The sequence below is a fragment of the Camellia sinensis genome, chromosome 15 (assembly GCF_055761805.1).
Source record: "Camellia sinensis isolate YWXY chromosome 15, ASM5576180v1, whole genome shotgun sequence".
Lineage (NCBI taxonomy): Eukaryota > Viridiplantae > Streptophyta > Magnoliopsida > Ericales > Theaceae > Camellia > Camellia sinensis.
The window spans coordinates 77852531-77872684 of record NC_138975.1 but is presented as its reverse complement, the minus strand read 5'-3'; the positions used below and the strand labels follow the sequence as shown (position 1 = coordinate 77872684).

Sequence of the window (20154 nt, the reverse complement as noted above, 5' to 3'; positions counted from 1 at the left end):
GTCAAACTAGTTTATATTTTATCAAATAACTTTACCCTTGAAATAGAGCAACAATATCTTCAATTGTCTTTATTTAGAATTGGATTCAAAATTCAAGATTAAATACATTACAATTGAAAAGTCAGGAATCAAAATGACATAAGTTCCAAACTACAATGACCGTTAATGTAATTCACTCTTTCAAAAATCTGAAGGAATGTTTTTGCAATTTTGTCAAATCTCAAGAGAGATCAATGTAATTTATCCTATATAAGACACATACATAATTTAATTAAATTTTATAAAATATTATTTTGATAAAAAAAAATTTAAAAATCTAACTGCTCGGGATTAATTATAAATGATGAAAATTAATACTAACATGTAATTTACGAATCACTCGAAAGCTTTAGAGAAGAGTATTTTATATATATATATATATATATATATTTATTTACAATAATGTAGAGAAGAGTTTGAAGAAGAAGGAATGGCCGGCCATATAAATGTATTTATTATTTAAATATTTTATTAATTTTTAAATTTATATACATTACACTATAAGGAAGAGACACATTTTACTATGTGGACTGGAGAGTGTTATTGAGTTATATGAAATTTCAAATGGAATTCATTTTGATGATATGAATAGTTTATTTTGTCGGGTTTTATACCTAAATCATTCACACACACACTAAAATCAAATTAATTTGATAATTATAACAATATAATTTTATTATTTTGTCTTAAAAAAATGAACAAATTGGTTCAATTATTTTATTGTTCATTTTTTAAGAGAAATATAAAAAAAAATTATATAGCTATAATTATCATATCAATCTTTTTATTTTTTTTCCATCAATAATATACACGTAAAAACCAACAAAATGAGAGGTTTATATTATTAAAGTATCCACGGGACACTAACCTCACCCATTAATTGATTAGGTGTTCAAGACTTTAGTATAGTTTTTATCCAATGTATGCACTGAATTTTGTACTTTTTTTTAGAGTCTCTGCGAAGAAAGTTCACATTTTTCACTCAGCATTTAATGATTTCATCCGTGATACATTTATAATGCACCACTTTACTGTTATTTGTTTTGTTATTAATAGTTTTAGACTAGTGATATTATGTTGTGTTTCAAATTTGCAGGTTACATATGTTTAATAAATAAATATGAATACAATTAATAAAATCATATGATTCATATTTTTCAAGTTATATAAGTAAACCAAGCCAAACCAAGTCTTAAATTCCAATAAATGGAGTCAGTTACATGAATTTTTTTTTTCCATTCGACTTTATCCAAGGCCATATAGTTAGTCAAATTAAGGAGATTCATATCTCTATTTACTACACTAGCTCACGTCAATCTAGGTCTGCTTCTTCCCCTAGCACTTCCATCTACCGTCACTGTATCTCATCTCTTTACTACTGCCTCTATTGGTCGCTGTTGTATATGACCAAACCATCGGTCTGCTTCTTCCCCTAACACTTCCATCTACCATCATTGTATCGCAACTCTTTACTACTGCCTTTGTTGGTTTCCGTTGTATATGACCTAACCATCTTAATCTATTTTCCCTCAACTTATAAAACTTACAAGTTAGAACTACATACAAAAATAATGTTCAATAAATAAAAAACAGAAGCTGATAGAAGAGAAAATGCGCAAAAATGTGTTGGCCATTGTTATGTAACAATAGTAACGGCCGTGAAATTCAATAATACCTCTATAGCAGCCATAATGAGTAGTGGTAACTGCCCATACAGTTAGGGAATAGCATTACGTAACGATTACGACCTATTTTTAGAACACTAACTGTGACATAAATAAAATAAATTCATCCATATACTTAAAAGCTATGTCCTCATTCTATTTTCAAATATGTTATTTTATTGGATATTTTTATGTTTCCTTGATGCCATAGCGAAGTAAAGTTGAGTGATTGATTTTTCTCTTCCAGGTCCAGCTGCTCTGGGTAAATTTAGTTACTGACGGATTGCCTGCCTCTGCTATTGGTTTTAATAAGCCAGACTGTGATGTGATGAAGGCTAAACCTCGTAAGGTAATCAAATCTATGTCCTTTATAACTTTGTGGTCTTCTGCTATTTGATTACTTTTAGTCACTTTTAACCATTCCGTATAATACAATTTACAACTGAACTATGATATTTGTTTTTGTTAAATTAATTTGATCACTATGTGGCTGCTAATGTGTGGTGCTTGTAAAAGGCACAAAAAAAAATAGGGAGTTGAAACCTTACAACCATTTGAATTAGAAAAGGATGTTGTAAGAGTCTGAACCTTTGTTGCTTTTCTCTCCTTGGTAACTTGATGAAGCATAAGTTTGATCTAAGAAGCATGGATACGGAGACAGGATGCAGGGATTCTAAAAATTTAGGATACGGACACAGAAAATATGGGAAAAAGATATTTTTATACATTTTTATTCACTATGTATAAAAATATAAGTTTAGGATACATAGATTTGAGAGATATCGATGTATATGTGGGCGTATTTTTATTTTTTTTCTACTTTTCTCCTCAAATCAGCTTTCTAAAATTATAAGAAAAATCTACAAAGGTGTTCTGAGTATCCAATCACAGGGCATGTGTCCATGAAGTATCTCCAACGTATCCTACAGAAAAAGTAATAATTAAAAACATTAACACGCTACATGGTGTGTCAGACACATGGACATGTGTGTACCCACCATGTCGGTGCCTCTTAGAGTTTGATTAATTTTTCTTCGTTTACGAATTGTGTAAAATCCATACACATGGACATGTGTGTACCCACCATGTCGGTGCCTCTTAGAGTTTGATTAATTTTTCTTCGTTTACGAATTATGTAAAATCCATTGGTGCTTCAAGATGGCAGAATATGTCCCGATGATAATAGGGTTTTACAATAGATAATTTTATTTAGACCTATGTTTCAATGGTTTATGCTATCTATTGTTTTTAAAAAATTCAAAATTTTATAGAATTGTATGATTGTTGGTCTTTGAAGGAAATTGTTTGATTTTAGATAGCACTTGTGGAAAGTTTTTATTTTTATTTTTCTATTTTTTGTGAACTGTTCCTGCAATGTTAAGAGATGTGATTGATTTATTTATTTTTGAAAAGTGAAAAATAGACACTGTAAGCATCTGTCTATTATGCATCATAAACAAAACAAAACTTTTGGTTAATGCTAGTATTGGACCTTCCATTGTGTTTGGTATCAAGAATTGTGTTACAGGGGCTTGTCACATTACCCCCGTGTTCGGACCATGAAAGATGATATAGTATAGGCCAAAGTGTGGACACTGCTACTGTTACCAATGGAAGAAGAGGGGAACAGAATGAAACATGGTCAAAGAGAAAATTTCATTACATGGTTGGAATTTATCATTTTTGGAGCTGGAAACCTAGGTTGAATAGGTTGCCAAAGGCAATCATAGTTGTGATGGTGATCTAGACTTCTCCATACAGGTGCAGCTATAAGAAAATGTTTGAACTATAAATAATTTATTGGCAAAATTTACAAACAAAAGCTCGAGTTTTCTATGTTTTTAAATAATATAATTTATTGTTTATATAGCAAAATAACCTCTAATATTATATATGCTTATGACTTCTCAGCCACCATTAAGTGAGTCTGTAATACTAACACCAAATCTGAACAGGCTGACACTTAACTTTGTCCTTGTATCCCAATATTGTCCTCGTATCCCAAGCTTTTGAATTAGAAAGATTATACTATTAGATTTGCACTCACATGTGTTTAGTTGTGGTTTTGTGAAAACATCCATATTGTTTATACGTCGTTTTCATATTGTTTTGATTTTTTGGTGAAAACAGTTTTCATGTTGTTTCCTAAAAACTGGGTTGCTTTTAGAAAATTTTCCTGGAAAATAGTTTGCCAATTTTTCTTTGTTTCTTGGAAAATGTAAACTGATAGCAACAAACGAACACAACCAATCATGCCTATAGGTATCCTTGTACATGTAAAATAGCTGAAATGACTCACTTGGTTTTCCTCTATTTAGATGAACAACCTTAAATGCGCTCAATGTTCTTTTTGACATGGAGAATAGAGGAAGTTAAATTTACAAAAAGTTGAAAATTTCTTGTGGAGAAACTAACTCTTTATCTAGGTTGACTTTATCAAGGTCAACATGGAATTGTAGAAATGATTTATAAATTTCATATGGTAGGAAATATGATACGGATGCGAGACACAGATATGACATGATACAAAGACAACACCATGATAATTTTCCAAGAAATAGCATACAACACTACCAAGGACGCAACAAAAAATAAATATATATTGAAAAAAAATAAAAATTTCTTTCATTTTTTATACTGAAATACATATATCTTTTGTTAGCTAAACAATAAAAACCACTTTTCACATTCTACATATTAGAAAAGAAGTGCGAACAAAAAGTTCAAATATCTATTTTAGAATGTTCAATTCACAAAAAAATTGGAAGGCTTTGTTCCTAAAATTTAAAAAATTTGAAAGAGGGGGATTAAGTTATATATCCACATTGTTTTTATTTTATTATTGGATCCCAAGTAATTTTCTTCAAACTTGCAGTGTGTTTTGTGTGTGTCTAAGCAATGGACATGTGTGTCTCCCAAATGTTCGAAGTGTGTTTGGTTTAAAAAAAAAAAAATATGTTGGACAGGTTTGGATAAAAAATATGTAGGACAGGTTTGGATGAGTGGCTCACATGTATCGGGGAGTATGCAATGAGTGTTGATGTCCGACGTCCATCATTTTATTACGAGTGTCCATGCTCTTAGGTCATAAGAGTTAAAAGTATTTAGCCTATCACCTTAACTTTAAAAAAATAATAATAATAATAATAAAGGAAATGTGTTATAGCTGTTTCAGCTAGAAGCTGGTGGGGTGCATTTTAATTGTGAAAGATTTTCCCAATTCTGTTTTGAGCATGGAAGAGCTTTGACATGATTGCAGTTCCTAAGTGTTTGAGTTGAGAAGTTGAATACCTTAAATTATTTCCTGGTAAAGTCTAAAACCATCCTATTTTCATGTCTTTTACAAAAATTACACTTGTAAAGTCACCTCTATTAACTAAAATCTAATTGAAGAGTAAATTTATTTGTTGATGGTACCTTCTAGTGGATTGTCTTAAGAAATATGTTGTAGCATATTAGTGTTGGAATACATACTCGTATCAAGTTCTTCCACAAATTTAAGATGTGAACTCGTGCCACACAAGAGGTTGCACTTTGTATAATATATGCATTAGTACGGTTGAAAACTTGTTGCATACTAAAAAGTTCTGAAATTTATCTTTTTATATTTTTATTCTTGGTGCATTCTTCTTCTGTATACGAACTCGGTGGATCTGCTCTAACCCTCAAAAATAGGAAGAAAAGAAAAGAAGAGGGGGTGGGAGGTGGGGTGGGTTTGATACCCCCAGCCTCCATTTGTTTAAAAGGATATGTGAGGGTACGAAAAGTTTTGTGTTAAATTTTTTCTTAATAGTGGGCCATTTTCTGGGCAGTAGGGTTCATGGCGACTGCTGCTAGGGTATGGTATGTGCTCTGATGCCATGTGAATTTACAAACAATATGTGTATTATCTCCATAAACAACGATTACAAGCTCTAAATATATATACCAAGAATTAAATACTAATTAGGAAACAATAATTAAACGCACTAATCTCCCCTCAAAATAATATTACAGTTTCCACAATTCCATAATGATGGTTCTTTGTTTCTTGTATAATTCATTGAATTGTGAATCTAGTAGTGCGTTCAAGTGTTTTTTTTTTTCTTAGAAAGGGAAAAACTTTCTTATTTCTATGATTTTACTTTTTTGTTTGTTTGAATGTGCAGGTTAATGAAGCTGTTGTCAGTGGTTGGCTATTCTTTCGTTATCTAGTTATTGGAGGTATAGTCTGTTAGCACTTCTTTGTTTTTCACCTTGTGGTCCAATTTGCAGAATGCTTCTTACAGCATACCCATGAGAGAAATTTGGACGAGTATTTCACATGTTCACTATTCAAGTTTTGCAAAGATCAATAGCAGGAGGTTGATTTTAGTTCAATTTTTTGAACTGTTGTATGACTGAATTATTTGGTTTTTGTAGCTTATGTTGGACTTGCCACCATTGCGGGATTCATATGGTGGTTTGTTTTTGCTGATAGTGGGCCTAAATTACCATATGTTGAATTGGTAAGTTGTATCTCATATTAGACTACTGTGTGATATTTGCTGCGTTTGTTTTTGGTTTTGTCTGACATCAGACCATGCTTTTGAAAGTCGCCAACTTTATAAACTCAACAAAATTTGACTTCAGATTAGTGTGGATAGAACTACATACAGGCAAAACGAGGCGATGGCACCCTTGAGTTCACTAATTTCACCCACATATATATTTCTGTACATACATGAAAGATGAGAAATACGTTGTTTTCCATTATTGGCCTCTCGTGTTTTTTAATTTTTTAACAAAATTTGTTTAGTGGCCTCTTCCAGTCCCTTATATCTTGTAGGTGCTCCACTGATTCTATTTTTTGTGTTGATAAATTTTGAAATTATCATTGGGTTTCCTAATTAATAACTACCTACATTGGTTAATTATGATTTGTGCCTTTCTCTATCTTCTCTATGTTTTTATGGATATAAACTATTAATACAATACATATATATACACACATGCTACTCTGTTTCAAAGGGTTTGGCTGAATGGTTGGGTTGAGGAAGGGGAAGGGGTTGAAGGGTACGTCAATTTGGCCCCTCCCAATATAAATCCTGGTTCCACCCTTGCACATTAGATGTCTTAATATAAACAGATCCAAATTCAAAGAAATACATTTTGGAAGAATAGTGAAATATTTGACCAAATTTCAGAAAATCCAGACTTAGAATTTAGACAGAAATGTCTTGAGTTTTATTTTATTCTAATTTAAATTCAGGCTAAATCCAATAGAAAATTCAGCTCTAGATATTTAAGAATTTAATTCCCACTTTAATCCATGAAGTTGGAAATTCAGGAAATATCAGATTAGGATTGATTTTCAAAATTGGCTATGTTAGAGACTTGTCCCACGTTGCTTCTCTAAGCCGTCCAAGCTTGGTTCATGTGGCCTAGAGGTTTCTTCACCTATAATTAATTAATTTTGAGCTAGATGTCTCCAAATTTGTTACAGGCTGACTGAAAAAATGTGGTTAACCTTGCATCAGTGTCCCTATTATGAGTTGATTTATCGGTTATAACATATTAAAGCGATGGTCTACAAATTTGAGGACAAGTTTATGTTCACACTTGGCTTGACAATAGTAAATGGAATTGCTTCACTTTCTTCTTTTTGGCTTCCCTTTATATAATTTCTAATGGGCAAATTACATATACCTCCATCGAGGTTTACCTAAATTATAGATACCCCTCTCAGGTTTCAAAAATTACAGATACCCCCCTGAGGTTTATATTTTCATAACAAATTGCTCCCTGAGGTTTATATTTTCATAACAATTTACCCCATAATTTGTTATGCAAATAGTACCTTCAGGGGGGTATCTGTAATTTTTCAAACCTCAGGGGGTATCTATAATTTTGCTAAACCTCGAGGGGGTATATGTAATTTGCCCATTTCTAATTGTCAATATATTTGTATTTGATCTTTCAAATTGCTATGACTTTACATCTAGCTGTGAAAATATTCTAGCTGTCGTCTGGGCTGTGTGTCTTTCAGTTTCTATTCAGAACCAAATTATACAATAAGCAGCTATGTAGAGCTACGAAGCGTGTGTACGGGTATGTGTATTGGTACGATACCGGTGAGAGTCGATATGGTAAAATCTAAAAAAGGTAGGGTACAAGTACAGTTAGGTCCGTTTGTAAAAACATATTTTTATTTTTGATTTTGAGTAATGTAATACAAAAATTAGTTTAATGCTTTAGTTTGTTAAGAAGAACCAACTTACAATTTAATGGCAAAAAGTAAAGGTATAAACAAAAATTACATGTCATTATATTAAATAACTTACAAGTCATAACTTAGTTTTAAAATCATGCTAAGCTTAAAAAAAGAACAAATAAATAATGTCTAATGAAACTAATTTTACTTCTATATAGAACAAAATATTGTTTTGATTAAGGTATGGTATGGCTTCAGTACATACTAGGTGTGTCTGGGGTACAGCAAAAACTAAGAAAAAAAAATTTGGTACATTTTTCGTGTACAATATGCATGAAGAAGTACCATACGAAGTACAAATACCCATGGTTGACAGAATCATATGATTCACGATTCGATTCATACGATTAGATACAAGTTTCAAAAAAAAAAAAGATTCGAATTGTGCTGTTGAATCAGAAATTGATTGAATCGTACGATTCAATTTACGATTCACTATGATTCATTTTGATTCACTACGATTCAGTTCTATTTTTATTTTTGTTTACATAATGCATGAAACGACGTCATTTTCGCCAAACTATGAAGATATATTGAAGAGATACATGGTACATGTACAATATGTTTGTCGAAATACCCATGTTGCATAGATACAGAGTAATATAAATAGAATTTTCGATTCTGCAAGTTTAAAAAATGGTTTGTTCTAAAGAATGTATCATTTAGTCTTTTACATGATGGAATTAAATGGAAATTTTAAATTTGGTTTGAACTTAATTATTATTATTATTATTTTTAAAAGGACTCTGCTAACACTTCATATGTCTTTTTTTCAACAATAAGCATTCGGCATTTTATTGTTGATCCCATGATCTGCATTGACAATGGTTTGATTTTCTGTTCAACAAAATTATTAGTTGTGCATGCCCCTAAATTATCCTTTTTCTACACTAACATTTTGTACTACACTATCTCAGATGAATTTTGACACTTGTTCACAAGGGATACAAGTTATCCATGTAGTATATTCAATGATCGGCACCCATCAACTGTGTCAATGACAGTGCTTGTTGTTGTTGAGATGTTCAATGCATTGAATAATCTCAGTGAAAATCAATCTCTCCTGCAAGTATTCACTTGAACCTCAAACTTCATCTCAACTTTGATACTGTCTCTGTCCCCAAATCGATTCATTTGAATGCTGAATGTGTGACATGTAAAAACATGGTTATAGCTAGTTTCTTGGATTTCCATCTTCTTCCCATAAGGTACTGTATAAAATCAAATTAGGGAAGAATAAAGATTTTTAATTTTTCACTAATACAAGTGGCCATGAAACACTTTTAAAGGTGATAGATTTGGAATACTGCTTTTCATTAAGATACTACTTCTTGGCTTCTCAGAAGTGCAGCAAACTAAACTGCATGAAGAATACCATTGAAAATAGTGTTTGCAAAGCAAAGTGTAGTTTAAAGGCTTTGAAAGAACAGAATTGACCACTTGTAAATTTGGTTGTTCTGTTTCTCCTAAATATATATATATATATATATATTTAAATAAACAAAAATAAAATAAAATCTCAACTGTTCATTTGACCCAATGTTTCCACAACCAAGCACATTCACACTTGCAAGTCTGAAGACTCTGCACACATACAATGCCAAAACTTCCATCCTTTCAATTGGCCTATTTTAATGCAGTTGAGATGCTGAAATCCTCAGACTCCCTTCCAAATGTAAACAATTTTCTTCAAATCGGGAAGTTTATTGTTGGAATTCTGTTTGTTCTTTGTACTATATATTTATAGATAGAAGGTGCAGAGATCAAGGCTTTCTTTAAAATTCCTGCTGTATTTGTTGACCAATGATAGGTTCAGAGTCAGCTATGTTAACCATCTTTTATAATTTCAAGCTACTATTATAAGTGAAAGTCATATTTTTGTCTTTCATTCTCAGTTGTAGATGTTGTTTGAAAAAGAAAATAAATAAATACCACTAACCTGTACTTTATTTTTAGTGTTATCCCGCCCTGGAGTAATCTGTGGCTTGTTGGTTCAATTGTACTGACCATGCTCCTTCATATTCTTATCTTGTACGTGCGACCTCTGTCTATTCTTTTTTCCGTAAGTGATTTATCTTCTACTTCTATCTATTTACTGCAATTTCTTTTTTATGATTCGACTTTTTTGCCCCCTTACATGAGGTTGTTAATTAAAATATTTGAATTTTGTGTTGCAGGTGACGCCATTGTCTTGGGCTGAGTGGATTGTTGTTTTGTATCTTTCATTTCCTGTAAGTAGTTTGATTACATTCCTTGTTTGCTGATGTTCATATTCTCTCTTTGAGTATCGGCGCTTATTATCTTGCCATGTTGGTACATTTTCTGCTTCTTTATGATATTGTTAAAATTAATAGACAAATGACATGAATTGCTACTTTTTTCTTGTTATTGATAGAGAGTGGTATTCTCTGCCCCTGTCAAATGTGTTGCACATGTGTACCTGATTATTGCATTTCACTATTGTGGGTTAGTTTCCCTTGGAATGTAGGTGATTGGTGTAGCTTATAAGCTGCTTTTATCACCTTTTAACTTATATTAAGTTAAAAATGAGTATTTGGTGTAGCTTAATGGGATCGACTTATGGCTTAACACAGCCTATTTTGGCCCCAAATAAGCTGTTTATTGCAACCACCGAAAGAGGTGCTTCTCAGCTTATAGTTTATGCAGAAAGCTGTGTTAATGGGTGAAATTATTTAAACATCCCTTGGATTTTGCAAGAATTACAGCTATGCCACTATATGAATACCCCAACCATTCATTTCACTGCTTCTCTCCCTCATGACTCTCTCTCTCTCTCTCTCTCTCTCTCTCTCTCTACTCATTTTCTTTGATTCTTTCGACTTGGCAACATGACCTGCTGACAACTACCGAAGATGGGTAATGATCGGCCGACAACTTCTGAAGATGGGTGACGACAATCAGATATGTGTAACGAAGGCAACTCGTTGCCTAGATGACAAGCACCTGAACTTGTTGATGATTTTGGTTCAGTTCTTTACTATCTTTGATCCCTTTGCTACAGATTTGGGTTTGATGATTTTGGATCACAACCACCAAATAGATTTCAATTTTGATTTGTACTTTGCTTTCTACGATGGTGGTTGTTAATCTGTAGCAATTTATGGAAGAATCCAATCCACAATTTAGGGTTTTTGTAATGATTTTGAGAAGAAAAAAATCCAATTTACGGATTAGGGTTTTGTGCAGTTCATGATGCTCTAGTCATGGAACAACGGGAATTCAATCGATGTTAAATCAAACCCAAAAACCATTGCGTACATGTATAATACATGTCACGACCCGAACCCGCCCCTATGGGTTAAGGCCATAACCGGCCAGTAATCACGAGATTACCTACGGCCACAAACCAAATAAGACAAAACTCATCAGAGTAAAGGTGCCAAACGGAAGCAAATTTAAAACTTTATCCATAGAGTCGTGCTTATATGCACATCATAACATTCCACATTTACATATGTTAATAACTCACAATAGAAAGTATAGTAGCATAAGATTCTGTACAGACAGCATCATTCAAATCTAAGTCAGCCAACCAAAACTATACACAGACGTATACCAAAGTCCTCGCCAACATGACTAAAATACACAGAATGGCAAAAGGGCGAAGACGTGTCTCGTGCGTGAGACGCAAGGGCTGACTCTTCAAAACTTTGGTTGTTCCATACAGACTTCACTGAGGCTGGGTCTGGACCTCTCTTGGCTCACTTACAAACACATGAATGAGCGTGAGCGAAAGCCCAGTGAACAATATCAAATAAAGAATATACATTGGAATAATATACCTCAAACGGCCTTGGGCCCAGTTTATATTTCTAACTAATACACACATACATAGACATATGTAAGTTAGGTAACTGCGGTTCCAAACACATCATACGGCCTCGGGCCCAATTCATTAGTATCATTCAGGTCAAACTGGCCTTTGGCCCATTCATACATTCATGTCAAACTGTTATTCGTGTCAAACTATCATTCGTGTCAAACTGGCCTTTGGCCCATTCATTTATTCATGTCGAAACGGTCTCTGGCCCGTTCATTTATTCATGTCGAAACGGCCTCTGGCCCATTCATTCATTCTTGTCAGAACGGCCTCTGGCCCATCCATTCGTTCTTGTCAAAACGGCCTCTGGCCCATCCATTCGTTCTTGTCAAAACGGCCTCTAGCCCATCAATTAATTCTTGTTAGAACGGCCTCTGGCCCATCCATTCGCTCTTGTCAAAACGGCCTCTGGCCCATCCATTTATTCTTGTCAGAACGGCCTCTGGCCCATCCATTCGTTCTTGTCAAACGGCCTCTGGCCCATCCATTTATTCCTGTCAGAACGGCCTTTGGCCCATTCATTTGGTATGGCAAACATTGTCCACCAATCGAATCAACGAATCTTATAAAACTTACATGGACGTAAGCAATTGGACAATAACATATTTCAGATATCTTTGTTAAGATATTACTCACAGTGATCGGCTGGTTGATTTGGCCTGGAGCTTGACCCTACACATCACATAACACATATGGGTCACAACCGATTCAATCCGTTCTTTAATTCACATATTCCTCTCTAGGCTTTATTCTTATTCTTCTAACTCAATTACAATGCTCAATGCATGCCTAAGAGTACTTAGAAGTGAAAGAGAATGGAAAACGAAACTCAGAATGTCTTTTCAAAATTTCAAAAAAGAGGGTCCCCGCTCGAGCGTGGACTTCCCCGCTCGAGCGGACCCATGAGGTCTGCAAAAGTGTTGGATGCATCAAAATTACGCACGAGCGTGAAGTCTAGCGCTCGAGCTAAAGGTCTGTCTACATAGCTCCTCGCTCGAGCGTGAACTTCCCCGCTCAAGCGGACATCCAAGTCTGCAAAAATACTAGGAACACGAAATTCACGCTCGAGCGGCGGTTTCCCCGCTCGAGCGGACATCAAATTTTCTGGGTTTTCCAGAACATGTTCTTCAGCTCCAACTTGACATTCAATGGTTCTAGATGCATGCTTTTGGCTCAAACTTCACATAATCATATACTAACATGGTACCAACACCAAATTACAACACAATGGAGCTCAATTTCATAAATTAATCACATGCATGGCTCAAATTGACCCAAACTCATCACCAACACATTAACTTTAAACATTCAAGACCAATACCTCCATGGTTTGTACTTGCATGTGGAGGATACTCATTATTCTCAACTTAATTGGTGAAGAGATGATCAAATACATGGACTTAAACCAAAAATTCAACATGGATCATACACATTGTGCTCAAACATGAAAATTTATAGCAATTCCTTACATGCATGTGTTCTATGACTTTCAATTCAACAAAACCAATTCATTTCTGTTACAAATGGTACAAATGATGCTCCAAATCATGAAGCTACACAGAACTACTCATGCATGTAAGGTTTGATGCTCCATTCTTCATATTTAACATGCTACATGCTAGAACACCCAAAATTGTAACAATTATGCACATGCGTGTTCATTTTAACTTCAAATTCAGCTCAATCTTAGCCATGAGCTACCATACTACTTGATTTCACAAAATTACATACTCAATTCATAAATCAAGAATTGATTACTCACCTAGGAGCTTCAAACACTCAATGTTCTTTGAGTTTTAACTTCCAATTTCACAATCTTGGATCAAAATGCATAACTCCTCCTCCTCTCTCTCTAGAACTGGCCCTCTCTCTCCCTCTCTAGAGAAATCTCAGCCCAAATGGATAAAAGAGAGGAATTGAGTGCGTTGTGCCCTCTTATGGGCACAACGCACTTAATTAATCTAGTTAAAATTATTAATATTAAATAATTTGGCACTTAATTAATCGTTCTGAATCTAATTATTTTGATCCGAATCAATTTTCAATCAAATTTCACCGTAGGCTCTAAAAATTATGCCAATCGCGATGGCGCAATCAATTTCAGGTTCTGTGGCCGATAAGGCCTTTAATTTAAATTCCAAAGCAGATAATCAAACAGATATTCCTACGGTGAACAGATAGAAATTCAAAACCACATATATTCATATAAATGGCACTCAAAATCATATCAAACACATAATCATATGCATAAGGAAGATCAATTAGCATAATACGGAACAGGGGTATCACAGTACAAATTGTAAAGAAACATCCCATTATTTGGCAAAATATAATCTTACTGTGAGACATGTTCTTTGGAAGGAAAGCTTTCCTCCATAGCTTACCCACATATCCAGATTGCAGTCTTCCTGTGTGTAAAAAAATTATGAAAATAGTTCTGAAAATGAAATTTTGAAAAAAAAAAATATTTTTCACAATTTTTGCATTTCTTAGAAGGGCAAAATGATAATTACACAATGAAATGATGGACAGCTACACCAAACAAGCTAACAACTACACCAAACAAGCTAACATCTACACCAAACAAGCAAACAACTTCTGTTTAAAGCTATAATCTAATAATCTAAAAACGGCCCCTATGTAGTAAAACTGATGGACAGCTAATATCTTACTTTCCCATCCATAATTGAAATGTAGGGGATGTATATACCACATTATTATGGAGAAGCAATCTTGTTATTTACTTATTTATTAGACATGCCTTTGGATCTAAATAACTCATTCGACACTTGTCTTAGAAAATTTAAAAATGAAAATCATCAACAACAATCTCTAAGTCAAATAGTTGGGTTGAATTTCTGTTTATAGTTCCATTGTAGTGTTTACATTTAAAAGACTGGCATTGAAGGATGCCTTGCTCTATGATTGGAATTAGCAACATCTTTACATTTAGTACCCAGACATTAACGCCAAATTCTATTTACTTGCTGAATGGGTTGTGAGAGTTAATAAATAGGGAATTTCTTCAATGGGCCTCAAATATGGTGGTGGCTTAGTTAAATTTTCAAATCACACTTTGTTTTATGGATAAAATCTCATTTTGATTCTGTGTAATTACTTTTCTTTGTTTCTTTTCTAGTTGTCACCGTGTCATGGTAGCTTCTCTTCCATTACTCAGAATAGCTTTAATGATGTCTTCAACTGATAATTTTCACCCCTTTTCTTTTCCTGAATAGCTTAGTGAAACCTACAGTAGCAAGTAATATCTTATATGTAGACTATTTTGTTTAATTGTTTCTGATTTAAATATAATACACTGCATCACTTTCTGTTTCATATTTGGATCTCTTTCTTATTTGACATTACTTACGATATTGTCAACCTGGCATAGGTTATTATAATTGACGAGATACTGAAGTTCTTCTCAAGAAATACAAGTGGTGAGGTCATCTTAATTATTTTTTTTCCAATTTTATTATTATTATTATTATTCACATGCTTTTGTGTAAATTGTACTTACATGTGTGTTATGGACTCTTTTATTTTCCCCGACCGTGCCCATGGAATATAATAAAGGTAAGAGTGCCATGTGTCCAACATGTCCAACACCTGTAAATTTAGACACTTGAATCTTCTAATTTTTTATGATGCTTGAAAAAAAATGAAACTTACATTTGCTATTAAAGACACATTTCTGACCTCACACATGGGTTAGAGAGAAATATCACGTCTCTTAATCATATTTAATTTCATGTACATTTCTACATAATTTAAAACATCTTATCTAAGTATATTATATTATATGATATGTTATATATATGTGTGTGTGTGTGTGTGTGTGTCCATGATGTGTCTCCATATGTAACTTTTGGACACATCTCGATATCCTAAGATTAATGGTTGTGAATGTCCAACTTTTGGACAGACACCTGCACCCGACACTCATATCCAATTCCATGTAACATAGACTACACCCCTTAGGTTTCTAACAATCACAACACCCTCTTATGTTTCTGAAAAAACAATTTTCCGTTGTGATGACGATTGCAACAGAAAATTTACATATTTTATTATTCATAGTAATTCTTACTTTGTTTGAGGAAAGCATTTTGTAATTAAAATATTTTTATGAATTTTTTTTTTTTTTCATAAAATGTTTTCCTATGTCTAGTTGCGACTTTGAAACTAATGTATTAGTTGTTGTATTAGTGTTAGTGGTAGTGGTAGGAGGAGGTGGGGCAGTTGGTGTTGGTGGTGGTGGGGTGGTAGTAGGGTGAGGTGGAGGTTTTGGCGGCGGAGGTGGTGAAGGTAATGTTGGCGATAGTGGTGGTGGTAGTGGAGATGATGGTCGGGTTTTTGGAGGTGGTGATGATGGTAATAGTGTGGTTGCGTTGGTAAGACTTTAGTTCGGAAAACGTTTTCTATCTTTTGAAATTGGAAAATATTTTTTTCCCAAATAAGCTTGTTTTCCATTGACCGCCACAAAACATTTTATGTTGCTTTCGCTTTCTGTAGTATCAAACTCTAGAAAATACGAAAAATATTCTCTGCCAAAACAAATGGAATGTTATTCCAATCCTAACTCACATTGAGTCATCAAGTTACTCTATCCTAACCCCATTAATAGTGATCACCTCTAATAGTCATTGCCGATGACTACCACCCTATGAAGCACCGACACTTCAAAATAAGTGCCGTATCCGTGTCGGACACATAGACACTTTGGGGACAGGTATGGGACACACCACATGGCGTGTCACCTTATTTAATTAATTTATTTTTAGGGGATACTTTGGGGACTTGCTAAATTGTCTTTTTCCCCATTTAATTTAATGCTTGTGATGAATATTGAATGTTTATTATTTTTTTCTTAGATTTAAATACTTAATAGATCATCCATAAAAAATATAAACTGTAAATGTTAATTTAAAAGTGCTTTTAAAAAAAAAAGAGTTAGTGTTTGTTTTTCTTAATGTTGATTGATTGTGAATATAATATTAATCTAGATAACAAATACATATATATATGAAAACATATTTTACTGTCGTGTCCGTGTTCTCATAATTTTGAAATTGCCGTGTCCCGTGTCTGTGTCCATGTCCGTTTCCGCATTCGTGTCTGTGTCCGTGTCAACACTTCTTAGCTACCACCCAATCAACCATCTCTAAAGTAGACCCATCTGTGTGTGTGTGTGTGTGTCTATCTCTGTCCATAACCCATTGCCATGCAAACCATCACAGACCACAATTTATAACCTACAGACAGCCCCGCCATAATAGTCTAATAGCTAATCCTGTTCAAATATATTTTGCCTCATATCAAGCTACTTCTATTGGGAATTAGATTATATTAATTTCACCCTTGGGAGGATAGGTTGTCTTACATGGGATGAGATTTCTGATGCCCGCTTTGAGTGTTCTATGTCCACAATAATCAAAAGATTATAACCATCTTGATACACTGACATATTTTGATGGTTGTTCTTCTTGTTGTAGGAGCACGGTTCAAGTTCAGAGTGAGAAGAGCTGATATACTTCCAAAGACAGAATTACATAATAAATGACAAGTGGAATATGTACCAAATTTGGCGCGACATTTCAGGTTGGCCTACTGACCTACAGTTTGTTGTGAAACACCATTCAGTCATGTTTCTCTCTTCTGCTTTCATCTGCATTGTGCCAAGGAACTACCCAAGATGTTTCCAATACAACTGCACAGACTATTCCAGTCTGCTGTGAGTTTTATTTTCATTCACTAATGCCAATTGGCTTTATATGTTGTAAGAAATAGAAAGAGGACAATTGCGAGTATTTTCGGATCTCATAGACTACTTTTCTCAAAATGCTGTCTAACAATAATTTATAGAATTCAAGGGGTTTTGGTTTGGCATAGAACAAGTACTGCTCACGATCGCCTTCTTGTATACAATTTGCCCTCAAAATACATGGTCCTGAAGTTATGTTGAAACAACATTGTTCAGATTGATTTTTTAAGTAGTTGAATCTTTGTCCATGATGACTCAAATTCTCGTTGCCAGAGGCTGCTTTTTCCTTTTAAGATAATGGAGGTTCATGGGCTGCCGAAGATTTATATTTTATTTTATTATTATAATGTATTACATACTAATGAGTCACAATAACAATATATGTCATTATTACAAAGAAAATTGCCACCTAAGATTGATCATAAAGGTTCAAGAGACATCTACCTTTTGAACGCGGCAAAGCTAGTAGTGTTGGTGAGATATGCTGGCTAGTAGTAGTTGTATTGTGCCAGGTTGATTCAGCAGCCCTCAAACTGCCAATCTTGAAACTTGGCAGTTGGTTGAAGATGGCAGTTTCGAACCAGCTGGACGGGTGAGTTGGATTTTTTTGGCTTTGTGAATTTGATTCCTTAATTTAAATAAAGAAAAAATCAAAGTGCAAAGCACACCAGTAGTCGCTTTATTAGGAAAAAATTGTCCAAAATCCCTCCCTTGAGCCATTCTTTGTTGAAAGGAACACTAAAACAATTTTTATTGTGTAAAGTCCATTAAGATAGATTTTTCTTTCAAAGACACCAATATTGTACAGGTGCATTTTTATTGACAAATTTACCTTTTTAGTTGAATTCAGTAAACATTTCTGCACAAACAAACATGATCTCTTCTTCTTCTTCTTCTTCTTCTTCTTCTTCTTCTTTTTCTTTCTGATGATCGTCAATATCAATGTCAATGTCATTATCGTTGTTGCTGTCGTTATCATCATTATCAGAACCAGTGGGAGGAGAAGGATCAAGTCGAGCAGTGTCGATGGCCCATTGGACCAGTTTCTGCACTCCATCTTCATCCACTCCATCATCACTTGCAATTGTTCCGTTACTTATTGGGACGCAGTCGAGGATCAGAAGAAAAAGAAAAGGGAAGAAGAGACGTCTTGAGAGCAGCAAATTGAGCAAACAGATCATATTTGCTGTAGTTGATGTTGCTATCGAAGCTGTGACCTTCTTCCCATCATCACTGTGATCGGTTGTTGTTTCATATTCTGTTTTTTTTTTTTGTTACTGTCCTATTTAAGAAGACAGTAAAGTGTTACTTTGATAGTCAGTAAAATGTTATTGTGAAATAGAGTAAAAATATTAATTTTATTAAAAATTAAAATACTAAATTAGTCGCTAAGAATATTTTGATAACAGTAGTATGTGTTAGAATTTTTAAAGAAAACTTTTTATATTTGTTCTTAATGCATTAAAATTTTATTATAAAAGAGTTTTGACCAAATTTTTGACTTTATTTTGGCCATTGTCGTTTGAGTCATTTATAATTTCAATTAGCTCTTGCTTGTTATCTTGGAAGTGAAATGGAGAGGTAAGACTAAAAAGTGATCTGTAGTAGAAGGGATGAGATCAATTCTCTTTAAGTGTTATTCTAACAATTAATCATTAATTTCTGCAAATAAAATTAAAATAATAAATAAATAAATAAAATTCAATTGATTCAATTTTAATTATGAATTTATGATTGTCTCAGGTTGGTTTATAATTTACAATTGTGTCATTTGAGTCATTTATAATTTACAATTGTTGGTGTTTTTTTAAATAAAAAATGAACATATGAGTGACGTGTCATGCTTTTAGGAGTAAAATTGTAAATTTGATTAACTCTATAAACTAACTTCAATTAATTTAGTGACTATTTTCTATCAAAATCCCAAACTGGTGATGTCAATTGGACTAATTGTGAGCATTAAATGACATAAAGGGACAGAATTCCGGACTATGGGCGCAATTAGAAACCAAAAAAAAAAAATACAATTGGACTAACTGTGAGCATTAAAATGACATAAAAGGACAAAATTCTGGACTACAGGTGCAATCAGCAACCAAAAAAAAAAAATATTGGCTATTAGGGTAGGCTGGGTAGCCAGTAATTTTCCACACGAATAATCCTTCCTAGCTCAAAAAAAACTTGGCCCGAAAGGGCTCCAATTTTTTTTTTCTTTTTCTTTCCCTCTTATATCGCTGAAATAGAGGGAGGAAGAGAGAGAAGAGGGAAGAAGAGGATGAGAAAAAGAAAGAGAAAGAAAGAGAAGAGAGAGGAAAAGAGAAGAGAGAGAGAACCCATCACCAGCGCCGCTATCACCAACACCACCATCATCTGTGTGTATACATAGATTTGTGTACCCCTCTCTCTCTCTCTCTGTATCTCTCTCTCTCTCTCTTTCTCTCTCTCTATTCTAAGTTATGGAAGAAGAAAAGAAAAAAAAAACAGAGCAAGAACAGATACAGGAAGATGATGATGATGATGATGATGTGTTGTTGTTGATGTTGATGCTCTCTCTCTCTCTCACAACTCAAATTGGTCCCTCTTGAGATGTTTGAGGTGTTTCCCGAGCCTTCTC

The 20154-nt window shown here is 33.8% G+C and overlaps 2 protein-coding genes across 2 annotated transcripts; both read left to right on the top strand.

Moving 5' to 3' along the window:
* Positions 1-1903: 1903 nt before the first annotated feature.
* Positions 1904-8989, top strand: LOC145812703 (calcium-transporting ATPase 3, endoplasmic reticulum-type-like). Its single transcript, XM_082907736.1, has 4 exons — positions 1904-2052; positions 5852-5906; positions 6105-6190; positions 8853-8989. The coding sequence occupies exons 1-4, from the start codon at positions 2032-2034 to the stop codon at positions 8934-8936; spliced, it is 246 nt and encodes an 81-aa protein (XP_082763862.1). The 5' UTR covers positions 1904-2031; the 3' UTR covers positions 8937-8989.
* A 532-nt stretch (positions 8990-9521) lies between these two features.
* Positions 9522-17791, top strand: LOC145812704 (calcium-transporting ATPase 3, endoplasmic reticulum-type-like). Its single transcript, XM_082907737.1, has 5 exons — positions 9522-9610; positions 9892-9997; positions 10113-10166; positions 15168-15216; positions 17272-17791. Exons 2-5 carry the CDS (start codon positions 9944-9946, stop codon positions 17337-17339), a joined length of 225 nt encoding a protein of 74 aa, XP_082763863.1. The 5' UTR covers positions 9522-9610; positions 9892-9943; the 3' UTR covers positions 17340-17791.
* The last annotated feature ends 2363 nt before the right edge of the window (positions 17792-20154 follow it).

Bases quoted from the DNA above. Each gene is read 5' to 3' on its own strand.
- LOC145812703 (XM_082907736.1), top strand. From the start codon at position 2,032: ATGAAGGCTAAACCTCGTAAG. The intron at 2,053-5,851 runs GTAATCAAATCT...TTGAATGTGCAG, and splicing joins TGAAGGCTAAACCTCGTAAG to GTTAATGAAGCTGTTGTCAG. The intron at 6,191-8,852 runs GTAAGTTGTATC...ACACTATCTCAG, and splicing joins AATTACCATATGTTGAATTG to ATGAATTTTGACACTTGTTC.
- LOC145812704 (XM_082907737.1), top strand. From the start codon at position 9,944: ATGCTCCTTCATATTCTTATCTTGTACGTGCGACCTCTGTCTATTCTT. The intron at 9,998-10,112 runs GTAAGTGATTTA...TTTGTGTTGCAG, and splicing joins CTCTGTCTATTCTTTTTTCC to GTGACGCCATTGTCTTGGGC. The intron at 10,167-15,167 runs GTAAGTAGTTTG...AACCTGGCATAG, and splicing joins TTTTGTATCTTTCATTTCCT to GTTATTATAATTGACGAGAT.